This window comes from Electrona antarctica (genome assembly GCF_951216825.1).
Source record: "Electrona antarctica genome assembly, chromosome: 9".
Taxonomy (NCBI): Eukaryota; Metazoa; Chordata; class Actinopteri; order Myctophiformes; family Myctophidae; genus Electrona; species Electrona antarctica.
The window spans coordinates 52,456,665-52,472,321 of NC_136790.1; the positions used below are offsets into that span (position 1 = coordinate 52,456,665).

The following is a 15,657-nucleotide window of genomic DNA, read 5'->3' on the forward strand; positions in this document are numbered from 1 at the left end:
GGAGCGCCGGAGCGGTATATAAATATATCTCTCCAACTGTTGTGTATTCTGTGTAGCTAGGGACAAATCTGGGAGAAACAAAGGGTAGCCTAATAATGTCCTTCGTTCGCACCCTCGCCACCCACGCCTTCAGTTTGAAAAGTAGTCGCCTCTGTAACCGGCAGAGGAAAGCTCTTTTTCGGTCAGATGGTGCATGTGCTGCAGTCCGCCCCCGTAATTCTCGCACCCACACACACACACAAACAGCAAAAAGACAGTCAGCACAGAGCAGAACCAATAGCCTATACGGTGCGCCGGGAGGGAGGATTTTCTGCCAACGGATTTTTTTCCCAGACGCGGCTTGCATGACTTCGCCGTTCTTTGTGGAGGAGAAGAGAGATTCGCCAACAAAGGTAAGGATTAAGGATCTTGGATCACAAAACATCATGATCGACACACACCTTTGTTTATACTAGGACTAGGCTATAGTCCGGACGAGACGCGCCAGAAGAACTCGAATTATGGCGAGATGCCTCGCTTTTTTTAAAGACCGTTTTAATAAGCAACTGATCAATTAAGCCGGACACTGTATACGTTTATTTGGAATCATTGATTGATTGGATTTATATATACCCTAGTTAAGTCACCAAAGCTGAGTCTAGATCTTTTCCTACCTATATCTGTGTGTGTACTGTGTGTGAGCTGAAGGTAAGGCTGTTTTCTTTTTATAGTCGGCTATAATAAAGTCTTAAACTTTTTATTTTTTTAATGGCATACCATCTGAAGAAACAATGGACCTGAACATTCGAGGTGTGACTTCTAGTGGGAGGTGTGCTAGCCTACGTCTATTGGGAAATAAACATGCAAAAGCACGCTGTTTTACTTAATACTTATACTTACTTAGCCTACTTAGTTCTTCTGTCCAGAGAGCAGTTTGAAAACTGCATGGAGATGCACTAGCATTCTAGCAAAGCCAACGTTTCTTTCTCTAATGCACATGATAATGTTTTGTTTCTAAACTTATAACCTATAATTTACAGCATTTACTACAACATTGTCATGTACTTTTGAACATTCCATCCTACAGCCTATATTCATTGAAGAGATCTGCTTTTTTTCTTCTTTTCCTTCTTCAAAACACAAGTTAAAGATGGAGTGCCACGATTTATTTCCCCCCTAAAACATGATCATCAGGTATTATTTTAATATAAGGAGGAAGAAAGTTTTTCCAAAAAGTGTACAGTATTTGTTAAAATCATGTTTTTATGTGGACACGCCCACCAGTTCATTAAGTATGCCTGGTTTGCCTGGTGGGTGGTGATGGCCCGGGTGGTGATCCACCTGAACTTAAGCCGCACCCACAGCTGTAGTTGTATGATAAAGGGGGAGGAGCTGATAATGTGATGTCACTATATTACTGTTTATTTCATTGGCCCGTTTGACTGTCAAGGGTTCAGCCTCCAGGAAGAAACCCTAAATACAAAGTTAATACACCATTGCACATACAAACGACTCCAGGGTGTCTAATGAAGTACTGTCACCTCATAGACACATGAAAAACTGGAAAAATACAGAAATTGTGGTACTCCATCTTTAATGTAATTCCTCTCTCTCCTACTTTTAATATCTTTCCCGTATCTAGTTCTAGTTGGCCATGTCTTTGCCGCGCACCCTGGGGGAGCTGCAGCTGTACCGCGTGCTGCAGAAGGCCAACCTGCTGGCCTACTACGACACCTTCATCCAGCAGGGCGGCGACGACGTGCAGCAGCTGTGCGAGGCGGCCGAGGAGGAGTTCCTGGAGATCATGGCGCTGGTGGGCATGGCCACCAAGCCGCTGCACGTGCGTCGGCTGCAGAAGGCTCTCCGCGACTGGGCCAACAACCCCGCCGTGTTCAGCCAGCCCGTCGCCAACGTGCCGCCAGCGCACGGCATACCTCTGTTCAAGGTGGAAGGCACGGCGGGCGGTTTATCGTCGGCCGGGCTCCGGAAGGCTCTGAGCTGCAGCAACGGCCAGCCCGGTTCGCCCGCGTGCGAGAGGGAGCTGCTGCAGGACAGGGCCTGTCTCACCCCGATGCACAGCGGCAGCCCCAGAAGCCCGTGCTCCCAGCAGGCCTCCCCGCAGCCGCCGGACGCACACTACAGGGACAAACTCTCGCCCATGGACCCCCATTGGCTCAGCAGCAGCGGCGGCGAAACCGAGGGGAACTTCGCCATGACCTCCGGCTCCGGGACGGAGGAGGAGCAGCCGAGCCCGCCCGCGTCGTCGCGTCGCCCAGGACCGGCGTCCACGCCTCCGGCCTCTTCAACCCTCAACCCCGCCGCGCCTCTCTCGGCCTGGCCCGGGGGCCAGCTGGACGCGGAGACGGCCCGCGCCGTGGGGGAGAGCGTGGAGAGGCTCCTGAGGACCCTGCCCAGGTCGGAGCCCGGGGAGGTGAAGACGCTGCTGAGGATGAACAAGAAGCTGGCCAAGACGGTGGGCCACATCTACAAGATGGCGCCGCAGGACGCCAACAAGGAGGAGGAGATCCGCAAGTACAGCCTCATCTATGGACGCTTCGACTCGAAGCGGAGAGAGGGCAAGCAGCTCACACACCACGAGGTAAACACAGAAACTACAACTCACACACCACGAGGTAAACACAGAAACTACATCTATGGCCGCTTCGACTCGAAGCGGAGAGAGGGCAAGCAGCTCACACACCACGAGGTAAACACAGAAACTACAACTCACACACCACGAGGTAAACACAAAAAACTACATCTATAGCCGCTTCGACTCGAAGCGGAGAGAGGGCAAACAGCTCACACACCACGAGGTAAACACAAAAAACTACAGCTCACACACCACGAGGTAAACACAGAAACTACAGCTCACACACCACGAGGTAAACACAAAAAACTACATCTATGGCCGCTTCGACTCGAAGCGGAGAGAGGGCAAACAGCTCACACACCACGAGGTAAACACAGAAACTACAACTCACACACCACGAGGTAAACACAAAAAAACTACATCTATGGCCGCTTCGACTCGAAGCGGAGAGAGGGCAAACAGCTCACACACCACGAGGTAAACACAAAAAACTACAGCTCACACACCACGAGGTAAACACAGAAACTACAGCTCACACACCACGAGGTAAACACAAAAAACTACATCTATGGCCGCTTCGACTCGAAGCGGAGAGAGGGCAAACAGCTCACACACCACGAGGTAAACACAGAAACTACAACTCACACACCACGAGGTAAACACAAAAAAACTACATCTATGGCCGCTTCGACTCGAAGCGGAGAGAGGGCAAACAGCTCACACACCACGAGGTAAACACAGAAACTACAGCTCACACACCACGAGGTAAACACAGAAACTACAGCTCACACACCACAAGGTAAACACAGAAACTACAGCTCACACACCACGAGGTAAACACAGAAACTACAGCTCGCACACCACGAGGTAAACACAGAAACTACAACTCACACACCACGAGGTAAACGCAGAAACTACAACTCACACACCACAAGGTAAACACAAAAACTACATCTATGGCCGGAGAGAGGGCAAACAGCTCACACACCACCTAGGGGTCCCCGGACCCCACTTTGGGAACCCCTGGTCTAAAGGAGGAGTGAGGAGTGGGTGATGCAGTGGTTCCCAATCTCAACCTTTTCAGGCTGTGACGTGACTTGACGTAATCCTAATTAAACTGGAACCCCCCCCCACCCTGACGTCCGATGAGCACTTGGAATGTAGCAGTTGAGGGCATTCCATTTGGATTGACTCAGTTCCACAGATACATATTGTGAAAATAGTAGACATACAACACCTCGCAACACTTGTAGGGTTCCTATTTTCACAATTGTTGCCTCTATCTCTCATATCATTTGACAATTTTGGTCAATGTTTGACCAGTTTTTAGAGTATAGTTTGTTTTGTTAGGTATTAAGGTCTTAAAAGTCCTTAAATTGACACTTCACTGTCCCAAAAATCATGTGGGGTTCCCGACCCACAGGTTGAGAACCATAATGTAATGTTTCAAATAAAAAATTCCAAACTGTAATGGCATTTTATCTGCATATATGTCCATCTTGTCTGTATCACAGAGTAATGTATTGCTGCAGGATCATAGAGTCGTGGGCAGCAGCTGCCATCGCTGCCTTTGGCCCTATAGTAGCGAGAGACCGCGGGTGAGGAGGAAGAATAAATACATAATCAAAATAATGTACATCTGAGCTATTTCCATTTTCCCACGTTTTGTATGTATTCTATAGAATTGTGCCCGTTGGCCTGGGCCATGGCTCAGTGGTCCAGGCACCTTGGCTGGTAATCCAGTCTGGCAGTGTGCCGCGGGTTCGACTCCCGATCCCGACGGCCTTTACTGCATGTCTTCCCATCTCTCTCCCAATTTCCTGTCAGCCTACTGTCTGTCCCTCCATAAAATATATAAAATAAAGGCGAAAGCCACAAAAAAAACATTAAAAAAAGAAAAAAAAGAATTGCGCCCGTGCTCCAAATCCAGTAAAAAGTGAAATTAGTGAAAGTCGTAAAAAAAAGCTGTGAAAGCTAGAGAAAAGCATTCTGGATGTTGTAGTATTCACAGTTTGGGCCAGGGAAAGTTCCTGCAGCAACACAGTGCAGATGGTATTGTCTTTTTTTCTTTTTTTGCAAATTTTTTTTAATAAAAAATAGATAAGATTGAAAAGTATTAAAAATACTCCCTTTAACCCATTTTGGGCGGGAACCCCTTTTGGTGTTAGCATTATGTTATGCTTTAGCTATTGAAAAATAGCAGATCTACAAGCTCATAGCGCGCCACCGAGTGGCGCGCTACGAGCTTGTAGGTCTGCTATTTTTGAAAAATCTAAGAACGACTGACATAGAAACATAGCTTTTTCAGAAAACTGTCAGGATGTAGAAGACATTTTTAGAATCTGATCTCAGGTCAAAAAGTATTAAAAATCCTCCCTTTAATGTTAGTTTTTGTTTCCCTACCCCACACACAGTTGATCATCAATGAAGCTGCTGCCCAGTTCTGTATGAGGGACAATGCTCTTTTGTTGAGACGTGTGGAACTGTTTTCTTTGGCTAGGCAGGTGGCGAGAAAATGCGCCTACACGTCCACACTAAAGCATGCAAGGTAAGGAGAACCAACTACTCTACTCAGAGCGGGGGTTTTTCCCACCTGTAACCACTAACCAATGACCATTACATACACCCACACACCTTCTGGCGCTGTAGCCCAGGGGTTCTCAACCCGTGGGTCGCGACCCCTCGGGGGGGCGCCAAATTATTTTAGGGGGTCCCCAAATTATTTTAAAAAAAAAGAAAAAAGATTTTTTTTAAATTTTTATTTTCACGATTTTTCAAAAATAGCAGACCTACAAGCTCGTAGCGCGCCACTCGGTGGCGCGCTATGAGCTTGTAGATCTGCTATTTTTCAATAGCTAAATTATAACAATGCTTAAAACACCAAAAGGGGTTCCCGCCGAAATTGGTTTAAGGTTATTGTAGGTTATTGTAACGTTGAGAACCCCTGCACTAACCAATGACCATTACATACACCCACACACCTTCTGGCGCTGTAGCCAGTGCTCTTTGATCCAAGGGAAAAATGATCGTGCACGCTTTTTATGTATACTTCAAATCTTATGCTCAGCTCCTGGTATAGTAAAACAGGAATGTAGTGTCTGTCTGTGTTGTATTTCAATGTAGACATTTAGCAGATGTAGGATTGTATGGATGTAGCACCACAGAGCCAAAAGAGTATGATAATAACACCATTTGATCTAAACAAGCCAGGGGTCTCTCTTAGATTGTGCTGTTATCAAGAGCAAATTTTGTCTGCAATAGAATATGTTAGTCTCGCTTTCAATGTGTGAAATTCCTGCTTTGTTTTGACTGCATATTGCATGGAAACATTAGAATTGATTGTTGTTGTTTCCTGCAGGACGAGCACAGATGACAACAACTTGACATCCCAAAAGAGGATGAAACACGAGGTGAGTTGTAGTACTGTACTGTACTGTACTGTACATGCTCGGACATGTGCTGGACACAACGTCAAACAATCTAGGATTAATTTAGATTAATTTAGCATTTTATGTAGACAATAGCACTATATATTATATGCATAGTTTCGTTATAGTGTATAGATATGCCACTGTTAGGTTCTTGCTTACGTATATGATTCATGATGACTATTTTATTTACATGATGTATTACCATGTTTTTGTTGTTCTTGCTTACTGTAATTCGTTCAGCCTAAATTGTAATCTGTCACTCTGGATTGCTGCTCCTCTGTCAACTCCTGATGTTTCGATGGTCGACCACAACGGGTCTTCCTCAGGCAAAAAAATAACTAAGAGGAAGACCTATTGTGGGCAAAGAAAAATAAAGTATAAAAAGTGCCCTCGGGGCACAGGTCTCCACCAGGCCAGGTCAGGTTGTGGCCTCCTGGTGGCGCTATAATAGGACAGGTCTCCACCAGGCCAGGTCAGGTTGTGGCCTCCTGGTGGCGCTATAATAGGACAGGTCTCCACCAGGCCAGGTCAGGTTGTGGCCTCCTGTTGGCGCTATAATAGGACAGGTCTCCACCAGGCCAGGTCAGGTTGTGGCCTCCTGGTGGCGCTATAATAGGACAGGTCTCCACCAGGGCAGGTCAGGTTGTGGCCTCCTGGTGGCGCTATAATAGGACAGGTCTCCACCAGGGCAGGTCAGGTTGTGGCCTCCTGGTGGCGCTATAATAGGACAGGTCTCCACCAGGCCAGGTCAGGTTGTGGCCTCCTGGTGGCGCTATAATAGGACAGGTCTCCACCAGGCCAGGTCAGGTTGTGGCCTCCTGGTGGCGCTATAATAGGACAGGTCTCCACCAGGCCAGGTCAGGTTGTGGCCTCCTGGTGGCGCTATAATAGGACAGGTCTCCACCAGGCCAGGTCAGGTTGTGGCCTCCTGGTGGCGCTATAATAGGACAGGTCTCCACCAGGCCAGGTCAGGTTGTGGCCTCCTGGTGGCGCTATAATAGGACAGGTCTCCACCAGGCCAGGTCAGGTTGTGGCCTCCTGGTGACGCTACAATAGGCATTTTGTTCCAAAAATGTGTTTTGCAAAAATCCACCTGTTGGTGGCGCTATAACAGGCCAATGTGATAAGGGTGGGATATATTCCTCAGCCTAGTAGGAAAGTGCGTGAAAGATTTAACGTAAATTTGCACACTGCGTTCATGATTTGAGGCTTTTTGTTCAAAACGGGCCAATCCTGCAAACTTTGAAAGCCAATGTTAGCCAATTAGGATGGAATATGAAATATCGGACAGATCCGTCTTGAGCACATGACTATAGAGATACTGTGTAACGATTTGCAGGATTTTTGGACAAAATCTGGAGGAGTAATATCAAAAAAATGTGTTTTACAAAAGTCGGCCTCCTGGTGGCGCTATAACAGGCCGTTCTGGAAAATTTGGGGCAGAGGTTCATCGTTGGCATCCAGGGAGTGTGTGTGGCATCGACCAGGTTAATGGTGCCGGAGATTAGCTGGTAACGGACGGACGGGGACACACACACACGGAGTGCAAAACTCCGTGTGTGTGTGCCTTCGGCCTGGTGGTGACAATAAAACACATAGGGAAGCAGCGATCCAGAGTATCTCACTAAAACAACTACCGTACTACCAGCCAAAGTATAGGTCTGATTAATCCTATTACAGTCAGCGTATAGTCTGTATAATTATGTGAAGAATAGGCCCGGGAGGGAAACCCAGTAGTCACTAGTGTGTCACAGCGACTACCACTTATCCTCCCCGGCAGTACTTCAAGAAGGTCTATTAGTACATCATCAGATTCATCACCAGCTATCAGTCTACTGACCCCAGCTATCCTTTACCGTCCGTAGGTCGCTGCACCGGAGAGTGTTTCCTCGCTCCTTCATGGCGCCGAAGGGTCCGAGTGTTTGGCACAGAGGGCCGACGATGACAGCCTGTCTACAGAGAGCCTCGATAGTTTGTCACACGGTATGTTTATGGTGTCACGATCGATCTGCTGCAAAATGATCATTTAGGAGATGTTGTTGGTTGTTGTTGTTGTATTCCGCAAGTTTTAGCCGTTGTTTTTGTTTTTAATCGTTCAATTCAGATCCGTGCTTTGATTCTGAACTTTGGGCACCCGGTAATAGTATATCAGATTTCACCTGCAGACATTCTTTGTCTCTTTTAAAACCCATTTTGGGCGGGAACCCCTTTTGGTGCATTATGTTATGCTTTAGCTATTGAAAAATGGCAGATCTAGTAGGTCTGCTATTTTTGAAAAATCGAAGAACGACTGACACAGAAACATGGCTTTTTCAGAAAACTGTCAGGATGTAGAAGACATTTTTAGAATCTGATCTCAGGTCAAAATGGGTTAAAAAAATAACTAAATGTCAGTGTCTTGACTGTGAGAACCGTTGACTATATTCGCTATAAGTCAAAGCCACAGAGGTCAGTGTGGTATGAATGAAGATAGCGTTTTTTTTTTTTACACCCATTTCTGTCTGCTCTAATTAACAGACGCCAGTTCACAGTGCAACCAATCAGCGTCCCCCCACCCCCCCGCCGACACCGCCAACCCTGCCAACTGGAGTCGCCAGCTCATACAACAAACGCTGATGGACGAAGGGCTTCGATTGGCTCGGATGGTGTCGCACGATCGCGCCGGCAAGATGGTCCTAGGCGGCGGCGGCGGCGGGCCTGAGGGGCCTCATTCCACAGGTGGGATTTCAAATCATTCTCTGAGCTGCTATACAGTGACGCCATCACGCCGTATAGTAAGTGCGAACGGGGTGGAAGGGAATCATCGCCACGTCGTGAATGCGTTGGAGGAGGTGCAAATGAAAGATGCTTCTTCTTGCATGGATTTGGCACCTTTCCGTGGCTTTGGAGGAGGAGGAGGGGGGCGGGGGGGGGATGAAAAATGAGTACTTGGAACATCCAGTGTTTATTGGTTCATAAGATCGTGGTCGCGGGGTCTCTGCACTACGATACAAAGCCACAGTTTTGCGCTAGGACAGAAAAATAGATATATGCAACACCTGTGTGTTGTTTTCACCTCGAAGTCAATGGTGGATTTGGTCATGCCCCTCAACAATTTACTCTGTCTATATACTATATACAGTATAGTACACATACTGTACACAGTAGTACACACACACACACACACACACACACACACACACACACAATGCACAGAACAGAGGACCTCTTTATTTCTGCGCAGATAAAGAAGGAATTGATGTAGAATTGATGTGTTTTTGAAAAAAGGCAGACAGGCAATTCCCCAACCTCTCTCACAATGAACACTTCATGGATCTGCAGTTTGAACTCTTGGTGGTGAGTCACAATCTCTCCGAGGCGACGCGCCTCCTCCCACCATACACCCTCCCACCGTTATATGCAGCTGAACCCTCGATCACTACGCTGCAAATTAGAGAAGTTTGAAAAGGGGAACAGGAGGATAGAGAGAAAGAGGGAGGGAGAGAGGGAGGGAGAGAGGTATGGAGAGAGAGAAAGAGGGAGGGAGAGAGGGAGGGAGAGAGGTATGGAGAGAGAGAAAGAGGGAGGGAGAGAGGGAGGGAGAGAGGGAGGGAGAGAGGTATGGAGAGAGAGAAAGAGGGAGGGAGAGAGGTATGGAGAGAGAGAAAGATGGAGGGAGGGACGGAGGAATAGAGAGAGAGAGGTATGGAGAGAGAGAAAGAGGGAGGGAGAGAGGGAGAGAGGTATGGAGAGAGAGAAAGAGGGAGGGAGAGAGGGAGAGAGGTATGGAGAGAGAGAAAGAGGGAGGGAGAGAGGGAGGGAGAGAGGTATGGAGAGAGAGAAAGAGGGAGGGAGAGAGGGAGGGAGAGAGGTATGGAGAGAGAGAAAGAGGGAGGGAGAGAGGGAGGGAGAGAGGGAGGGAGAGAGGTATGGAGAGAGAGAAAGAGGGAGGGAGAGAGGTATGGAGAGAGAGAAAGATGGAGGGAGGGACGGAGGAATAGAGAGAGAGAGGTATGGAGAGAGAGAAAGAGGGAGGGAGAGAGGGAGAGAGGTATGGAGAGAGAGAAAGAGGGAGGGAGAGAGGGAGAGAGGTATGGAGAGAGAGAAAGAGGGAGGGAGAGAGGGAGGGAGGGAGGAAGAGAGAGAGAGAAGTACGGACTACGGACGGAGAGAGAGAGAGAGGGAGGGAGGTATGGAGAGAGAGAAAGAGGGAGGGAGAGAGGGAGGGAGGGAGGAAGAGAGAGAGAGAAGTACGGACTACGGACGGAGAGAGAGAGAGAGGGAGGGAGGTATGGAGAGAGAGAAAGAGGGAGGGAGAGAGAGAGGGAGGGAGGTATGGAGAGAGAGAAAGAGGGAGGGAGAGAGGGAGGGAGGGAGGAAGAGAGAGAGAGAAGTACGGACTACGGACGGAGAGAGAGAGAGAGGGCGGAAGGAAGAGAGAGAGAGAAGTACGGACTACGGAGGGAGAGAGAGAGCGAGGGAAAGAGAGAGAGAGAAGGAGGGAGGAAGAGAGAGAGAGAGAGGGAAAGAGAGAGAGCATTGTGTGCTGTTTTAGTGTCATGTTAGATAAAACTTTTCTAATCTTCACCATCATTCTACATCTTTGCCAATCAACTTGACCACTTGTCGTTATAGGCAAAAGATTGAAAAAAAAATAATAAAACCAAATGTTTTCAAAAACTTTGGAAGGAAAAAAAAAAAATAGCACAAAACAACCGCAGACCTGTCTATCTAGGGCTCGTCTAAAAGTCGCTGGAAAAGCTAATTGATACACGGATGACTTAGCACGGCAGGTCTGAGCTCTGGTAGCAGCAGAGAAAAGGAGGAAAAAAAGAGGGAAGCCAGCAAAGACACAGGGGGGGGGGGAGACAGGAAGTGGTGCGTGGGCGGTTGAAACGGATCCCCCCCCACACCACACCACCACCACCACCGCAGCAGCCAGCAGCAGCCAGCAGCCACCGTCGTCAGGCTGACGTCAGACTGTGCTAGTTTGCGTGGGCGGCGGGGCGGGCTGGGATGGGTAGGGCGTGGGGGTGAGGTGGTGGGCGGTAATTGGAGGGGCGTTGCATTGACTCACCAAGCGACAGTGTACAAAAATAAAAAAACCCGTGGGCAGGGAAGTGGCACACAAGGCAGGCCCTTTTTTTATACACCAACTGTATATATTTCTCTCTCTCTCTCTCTCTCTCTCTCTCTCTCTCTCTCTCTCTCTCTCTCTCTCTCTCTCTCTCTCACTCCCCCTGTGTTACTTTAGAAGAGTGTGGAAATACTCCCATAACAACAGAAAAGAAAAAGTGGAATGTCTTGACGTCGGTCTCCCCCTCGCGTGTGTTCTTTTTCTCTCTCTCACTTAGTTCACTTTGAATGTGTCTCAGTCATTGTGTGCAGTTTTGTTTCGCATCCTCGGACCTCACCTGTTTAAAACAATACAAATACGGTATACTGCATAGAACTATTCTTTAATTGTCTCGTAGAACGAGAACAATGAAACAATATATCAAACCCTAAAATAAATCAATCTCCAACTCAGTTTTTAACCCATTTTGGGCGGGAACCCCTTTTGGTGTTAGCATTATGTTATGCTTTAGCTATTGAAAAATAGCAGATCTACAAGCTCATAGCGCGCCACCGAGTGGCGCGCTACGAGCTTGTAGGTCTGCTATTTTTGAAAAATCGAAGAACGACTGACATAGAAACATAGCTTTTTCAGAAAACTGTCAGGATGTAGAAGACATTTTTAGAATCTGATCTCAGGTCAAAATGGGGTAAAACAATACAAATACGGTATACTGTATGCTTATGCATATAACTATTCTTTAATTGTCTCGTAGAACAAACATGAGAACAATTAAACAATATATCAAACCCTAAAATAAATAAATCTCCGACTCAGTTTTTAACTGTATAAAGTGGAAGCCAGTCTTGAATTAAACCCCATTAACTATATATTCTGACACTTTTAATAAATGACCTGTTGCTGGTGATTTGTTCACACATAGACAGTCTTTCCCCTTTGCTGTGCTGTAAAAACAGCCTTTTATTAGAAATGAATTTGCGAGATGGATTTCTATATTCAACCATTACGTTGATAACAGGAAAAACAAATCATGAGATTGGGAATAGTTTCTGTTGTCAAATTGTTCGACTTATAAGGCAGTACACGTACAGTATCTGTTCTCATACTCACAAACCGTTTCGACGTATGATGTATGATCTTCTACGGTTGTTTGTGGCCTTATATTACAGATCCATTTCCTTATTTGTTCGGTTGACACAGCTAGCTGTGGCTACTGTAGGTAGGTGTACTGTGGAATGCACTTCCCGTTGCAGTCAGAACTGCAGCATCACTCCCAATCTTCTGCCGTAGTCTGAAAACCCACCTTTTCAGACTCCATCATGGCCCATAGCACTTACCCTACCCCCTTAGATAGCATTTCTGTAGACTTAGATATAATTTGATACAGACTTATAGCATGTTATGTAGACAGCACTATAATTGCATTGTATGTAGTCATAGCACATCATAGTACATATGTATAGCATAGTATAGTATATATGTATAGTTTATATGTATAGTTTCATTATATAGATATTCCACTGTTACGTTCTTAGCTTACGGTACGCATGTTTCATGATAAATGCTTTTTTATGTGATGTATTCCCATGCTTTTTTGTTCTTGCTTAATGTAAATCGCTCTGGATTAAGAGCGTCTGCTAAATGCCTAAATTGTAATTGTAAATTGTAATGTTCGAGACCACAGAAGTGAACCTTTCAAGCCTGTTTTCTCAACTCGCTGTTTCTCTGCAAGACATTACTCTATGAGCCATATCTCAAACTGAACAACCAATATGTCAATTTGAAGCTATGATTCCCTGCTTTCATATGACATGAAAAAAAAAACGAAAATTAAAACAAATCCAATGGCAGTCTCTCAGTCAAATCTGATCACATATAAATAATTCATCCTTTTCATCCACAGATTATGAAAGTAAGATGGAGAGGAAGAGCTCTGCGGTGGCAGCTTGTAGGACCAGCAGCCCTGCTGGCATCACCAAAGATGAGTCCAACCACAGGGGCAAGTGACAACATTTCACGTCGAGCACGTGTAGTGCCACATGCGTCGACCGTACTTACATAACTGACTTTATGTAAAAACATCTGACAGGGGAAGAATGATAAATATTATATTGTCTGAATCGACTATCATAAATATGTGAATTTGTTTGTTTTAGGGACCAGCCCCTTCAATGCAATCGTGTTATTAGATCTGTGATGTTCAACTATATGGTATTCATTCCACTTCTGGTTAAACCACACAAACTCAACTCCATATTTCATACTATAGAGCCTAGAGCTTTGGGGACGCAGGTAAACATTTATTTCAGTCATGTACATTATTGTACAGAACCATTTTTCCTCGTTGAAAAACACTGAGGAGAGAAAATAAATCACCAGTTGACAATATGTTACAAAAAAATAAATATTGAGTCTCCCTCTGGCCAGCAGGGGGCGCCATAAGAGTTCCCACACACAGCTTTTGAAATGGGATTCCATGTATGTTTCCACAGTTCCATCCATTCATTCATTCATTCATTCTTTCATTCTTTCGCAGAAACAGGGATTGCTTAAGTATGCATTTTAGTACAGGAAATATATGGAAAATACAGGATCAACCTCTAACTAATTGCAAAAAAAAAAAAACTCAGCTGATTTTGCATCTTCAATATATCCTGAATAACAGAAAAAAAGTTGCCTGGAATTGTCTGAGGGGAAAGTGTTGAAAAGGGCCTGTACAGTATGGCCACCATTGACAAATGTGCTGACATCATCACATTTTGGCAAGTTGCTATGGCCAAATTTAGCCCTATGAGTGTTTTTATGCTAAACTAATGCTTGGAATGGCTTCAGCATCATGAGAACCCCCTAGTTTGATATGTCACATGCTACTTAAAGCATAAAGAAATTTAGAAAATATTGCCTTATAATAGGATGTCAATGGTGGCCATACTGTACAGGCCATTTTCAACACTTTCCCCTCAGACAATTCCAGGCAACTTTTTTTCTGTTATTCAGGATATATTGAAGATGCAAAATCAGTTGAGTTTGTTTTTTTTGCAATTAGTTAGAGGTCAAATTACATAATTACTGGACTATTTCTCTATCAACGTATTGTCCTTTCACTGTAGCCCACAAACCCAGAGAAATGGATGGCGTTTTAGTTTACCTTCGGTGCTATTGTTTTTGATAGAGGGTATATTTCACATTGTGTAGACGGGACGGCCGGGGAGAACCAGGGGGTGTTTCCCCCAAATGCAAAACATAACTAAAGAAAACACCTGCTTTGTATGTTGATATGTAAATGTCATCATTGCTCAATAGAGTCCCACAAATCAAGATTTGAATTTGAATCCTTAACAATTGCATCTCTCTCCACACACCACTGGGAACAAAGCTGCATTTAAAAATGGCAGGTGTTTTCCCTTTTATCTGTTAAATATCTGTTTGTGACTGTTGTACTGATTTAAATGTCGCTGTAAGCTTTTGGGGGGGGGGGGGGGGGGGGGGGGGGATCTAGCAGTGGTGGAAAAAGTACTCAATTGTTTTACTTAAGTAAAAGTACCAATACTGCAATTTAGAACTACTTTGTTACAAGTAAAAGTACGGAATTGAAAATGTACTTGAGTAAAAGTACAGAAGTATCGGCATCAAAATGTACTTAAAGTCTACAAGCTACAAGCTACAAGCTCACAATGCGTCGCGTTGCGACGCATTGTTGGCTTGTAGATCGGCTATTTTCAAATGGCCGAAATGTATAGGGTTGAAGTGTGTATGTTTTCTAATCAAAATTAAAATCTCCAAAGTAACCAGTAACTAAAGTTTTCAAATAATTGTAGTGAAGTAAAAGTAAAAAAAAATGTCTCTGAGATGTAGTGGAGTAGAAGTAAAACGTACAGGAAATTGGAAATACTCAAGTAAAGTACAAATACCTCAGATTTGTACTTAAGTACAGTACTTGAGTAAATGTACTTAGTTACTTTCCACCACTGCTAGAATGTTGCTTCATCGTCATCGTGCCATAAAACAACCTCTGAGGAAAGGCTGATGTTTTTTCTGAATTGAAACTGAGTTCAATTTGACTATTTAGCATTTTTTACAATATCAGTGATTGTTGTAGTAGGGTCTTGAAATCCTATTTTTAGATCGGCCGCCCTATATACTCCATAATATCCATGCAAAATTAACACAACATGAATACAGCATATCTCTGGATCTGGTATCTGGAAATATGTCATGTGTACGTCTGTGAAACTGGGTCCAAATATTTCAAAAGCAGTGATTTTGTTCTCACTGTTATTCCTTTTTTGGTTTGTTTTTGTTTTCTCTCAGCACTCTTTGAGGGCCTTGCAAACGGGGAGCGATAAAATACGTTAATTTTCAATGAGACCTGCGTTTTTGCTCGGAGAAGTCATGGTGCGACAACGCAAGCGTGTTTACGTGAGCGCGGTCCCGTGAATTTGTTGCGCACGTGCTCGTTACGTGCACATGACGCCCGCGACTCACCAGACCTGGATGCTGTTCAGCTTTTCTTTTACGCTTGCGTCGTCGCGCCCCTCTTCATCAGACCTGGAGGAGACCTGTGTCGATCCAGACCTGGAGGAGACCTGTGTCGATCC

At 45.4% G+C, this 15,657-nt stretch overlaps 1 protein-coding gene across 1 annotated transcript; it reads left to right on the forward strand.

The window, feature by feature from the left end:
* The first annotated feature begins 288 nt into the window (after nucleotides 1-288).
* On the forward strand, nucleotides 289-13,784 carry nab2 (NGFI-A binding protein 2 (EGR1 binding protein 2)). The gene is made up of 7 exons (XM_079509878.1): nucleotides 289-392; nucleotides 1,622-2,578; nucleotides 4,987-5,120; nucleotides 5,931-5,982; nucleotides 7,869-7,986; nucleotides 8,521-8,721; nucleotides 12,963-13,784. The coding sequence occupies exons 2-7, from the start codon at nucleotides 1,634-1,636 to the stop codon at nucleotides 13,064-13,066; spliced, it is 1,554 nt and encodes a 517-aa protein (XP_079366004.1). The 5' UTR covers nucleotides 289-392; nucleotides 1,622-1,633; the 3' UTR covers nucleotides 13,067-13,784.
* The last annotated feature ends 1,873 nt before the right edge of the window (nucleotides 13,785-15,657 follow it).

Bases quoted from the DNA above. Each gene is read 5' to 3' on its own strand.
- nab2 (XM_079509878.1), top strand. From the start codon at position 1,634: ATGTCTTTGCCGCGCACCCTGGGGGAGCTGCAGCTGTACCGCGTGCTG. The intron at 2,579-4,986 runs GTAAACACAGAA...CCCCACACACAG, and splicing joins AGCAGCTCACACACCACGAG to TTGATCATCAATGAAGCTGC. The intron at 7,987-8,520 runs GTATGTTTATGG...TCTAATTAACAG, and splicing joins CCTCGATAGTTTGTCACACG to ACGCCAGTTCACAGTGCAAC.